Source organism: Malurus melanocephalus, unplaced genomic scaffold, assembly GCF_030028575.1.
Source record: "Malurus melanocephalus ecotype Western Australia unplaced genomic scaffold, MMel_1.1 scaffold_983, whole genome shotgun sequence".
NCBI lineage: Eukaryota > Metazoa > Chordata > Aves > Passeriformes > Maluridae > Malurus > Malurus melanocephalus.
In genome coordinates this window covers 54,487-57,347 of record NW_026624215.1, presented here as the reverse complement: position 1 = coordinate 57,347, position 2,861 = coordinate 54,487, and the positions used below count along the sequence as shown (strand labels likewise).

The window sequence follows — 2,861 nt, the reverse complement described above, 5'->3', positions numbered from 1 at the left end:
AGAGAGAGAGGAGAAAGAATTTAATATTGTGAATTGCAAAGTGTGAAAAAATAGAGTTTTGCCAGTTTTGGTCAAAATTCAGTAAAAAAACCCTCAATAAAAAAAACCAGGAGGTGTTTTTGTCACCTCACCCAGGCCAGARTTGCTGGAATGTTCCAGGGCACCCGAAAATTCCCTGGCAAAGGGTTTTGCCTCTCGGAACTCCAGCCGGGCTGAGGGAGCTGCAGGGATTGGGGCAGGGAGGTGCCCCTGGGTGTGCTGATCCCTGCCAGGACTGAATTCCACCGGGATTGGGGCAGAGCGACTCCAAAAGGGTCCCAGATTAAACGGGAATGCAGAATAAAGGGTCCCAAATAAAACGGGAATGCAGAACAAAGGGTCCCAGATTAAACGGGAATGCAGAATAAAGGGTCCCAGATTAAACGGGAATGAGGAATAAAGGGTCCCAGATGATTAAAGGGGAATGCAGAATAAAGGTCCCAGATAATTAAACGGGATGCAGAATAAAGGTCCCAGATGATTAAACGGGAATGCAGAATAAAGGGTCCCAGATTAAACGGGAATGCAGAATAAAGGGTCCTAGATTAAACGGGAATGAGGAATAAAGGGTCCCAGATTAAACGGGAATGCAGAACAGAGTCCCAGATTAAACGGGAATGCGGAATAAAGGGTCCCAGATTAAACGGGAATGCAGAATAAAGAGTCCCAGATGATTAAACAGGAATGCAGAACAAAGGGCGCTCCTTGGAGTGGATGTGCCAGGAGTGGGAACAATCCTGACAGGAATTCTCTCCTCTGGCATTTCCCATCCCCACTGACGGTTCCTGGGAATGACCTGGGAATGCCACCCKGGTTCCTCACAAAGCCCTGGGATGGCAGGAGAGCCCCAGCACAGAACAGGGTGAGACATCCCATTGCCTCCGCCCCAAACCATTCCCTGAGCGGCAATCGGGAAGGATTCCCAACCTTTGCCATGGGCAGAGGGGAGGCTGCAGGGGCTGGAAGGGCGGGTTGTGTTCCGAGGAACAGGGACAGCATTCCCACCCCATTAACATCCCTTCGGGAAGCCAAAGAGAGCCCTGCTCCGGTGCTTTAATTAACGAGGAGAAAATCTCCCAGCAGGAACGACAGCGCGAATGAAACCATCGGGATCCTGACAGAGTTTGGTGGTTTGGGTAAGGAAGGGCTGCTCCCAGTGTTGGGGGAAAAAATACAAATATCAGGATCCTCACAGGGGTTTGGTTAAGGAAGGGCTGCTCCCAGCTCTTGGGGAAAAAATGCAAACGTTGGGATCCTGACAGGGTGCAAGGGGTTGGGTAAGGAAGGGCTGCTCTCAGTTCTTGGGGGAAAAGGTGAAACCATCGGGATCCTGACAGGGGTTTAGTGGTTAGGTTAAAGAAGGGCTGCTCCCAGCTTTTGGGGGAAAAAATGCAAACGTCGGGATCCTGACAGGGTTCGGTCGTTTGTTTAAAGAAGGGCTGCACTCAATTCTTGGGGGGGAAAAATGAAACCATCGGGATCCTGACAGGGTGCAGGGGGTTGGTTAAAGAAGGGCTACTCCCAGCCCTTAGGGAAAAAAAATGAAACCATCGGGATCCTGATAGTGTTCGTGGTTTGGTTAAAAAAGAGCTGCTCCCAGCTCTTTGGAGAAAAAATGCAAACGTCGGGATCCTGGCAGGGTGCAGTGGTTTGGTTAGGAAAAGGCTGCTCCCAGCTCACCMAAGGGATGCAGGAATGGGACAGGGAGGTGTTAAAAGGGTCGGCTGTGGGTTCAGAAGGGCAGCAGGACTGGGTGACCCCTCAGTACCGAGCTAATGTGCTCCTGGTTCCGTCGGACCCGCTCCATCTCCGGTGTCACCGGCGTGGCCGTGCCGGCCCCTAAACCCTCCTTGTACAACACCTGCGAGGAACAGCAGCGTTTCCACAGAAAATCCCGCTCAGCACACGCCAAAATCAGCAATCCCACCGTTTATGGGATTATGTTTAGCGTTAGGATCGGCTGGGATTCACCGCACTCTCACTCCAGAGGCAGGGATTAAGGAGGAGGCTGTGCCGGATTATTCAGAAAGGAGAGAAAGGCTCGGGGTAACACAAACACGGGAGAAACACCACAGCTCCAAAGGGATGTTCTGCTGCCCGGTTTAGCTCAGGAAATGCCGGGATTATTTTCAGGCGGGTTGGTTCTTAGAAGGAAAGCAGTRAAGGTGTAAATCCCCCGAAAGCACAAACAAACAGGGGGAACTCAACGAGCTAAAATCCTGCCAGGACACAGGCAGGATGAAAACCCCCTGAGGAAGAAGGAGGTGAGGAGGTTTTGGAGCACGGCATTATAACAACAGCGTTGTTATAACTCCTGCAGGCTGCAAATACCGAGCTGAGCTGCTCCTGGTTGCGTTTGGCTCGCTCCATGTCGGGGGTGACGGGCGTGGGGGTGCCCGTGCCCAGCTCCTCCTTGTACAAAACCTGCGGGGACAGCGCGGGATGAGACCTTGGGGACATCCCTGATCCCTTACTGGGGCTGCACATTGGGATCGCACCCATAAACGGCACAATTGCCATCTGATAAACTGCCACCACCTCCAAATCATTGATCTTGGATGTGTCCTCATTTATAGGACACAAATTTAAATATTCTGCTGACCCAGCCCTGAGAGGATCATTTTACTTTTCATTCGAGTTCAGGAAACGCTTAGAATCACTTGTCAGGCAGGCACCATTTCTTTATAGGATTAACCAACAGTTTAACCTTTCCTGGAATTGTTCAGTGCACAAAGATTTCATTGTGGGCTTTATTTATCTTAATTCTGTTCCTGGTTGTTTGCACCACTGTTTTAATTGGGTTCAACCTCCAGGAAGAGAAA

At 50.8% G+C, this 2,861-nt stretch overlaps 1 protein-coding gene across 1 annotated transcript in view; it reads right to left on the bottom strand.

Moving 5' to 3' along the window:
• Positions 1–2,861, bottom strand: part of LOC130585868 (nebulin-like) — a 71,663-nt gene that overhangs the window by 14,346 nt on the left and 54,456 nt on the right. The window contains exons 76-77 of the mRNA XM_057386535.1: positions 2,371–2,463; positions 1,808–1,900 (exon numbers count right to left, since the gene is read on the bottom strand). Of these exons, the coding sequence (XP_057242518.1) occupies positions 1,808–1,900; positions 2,371–2,463 (186 nt within the window). The remainder of the gene's footprint in view (positions 1–1,807; positions 1,901–2,370; positions 2,464–2,861) is intronic.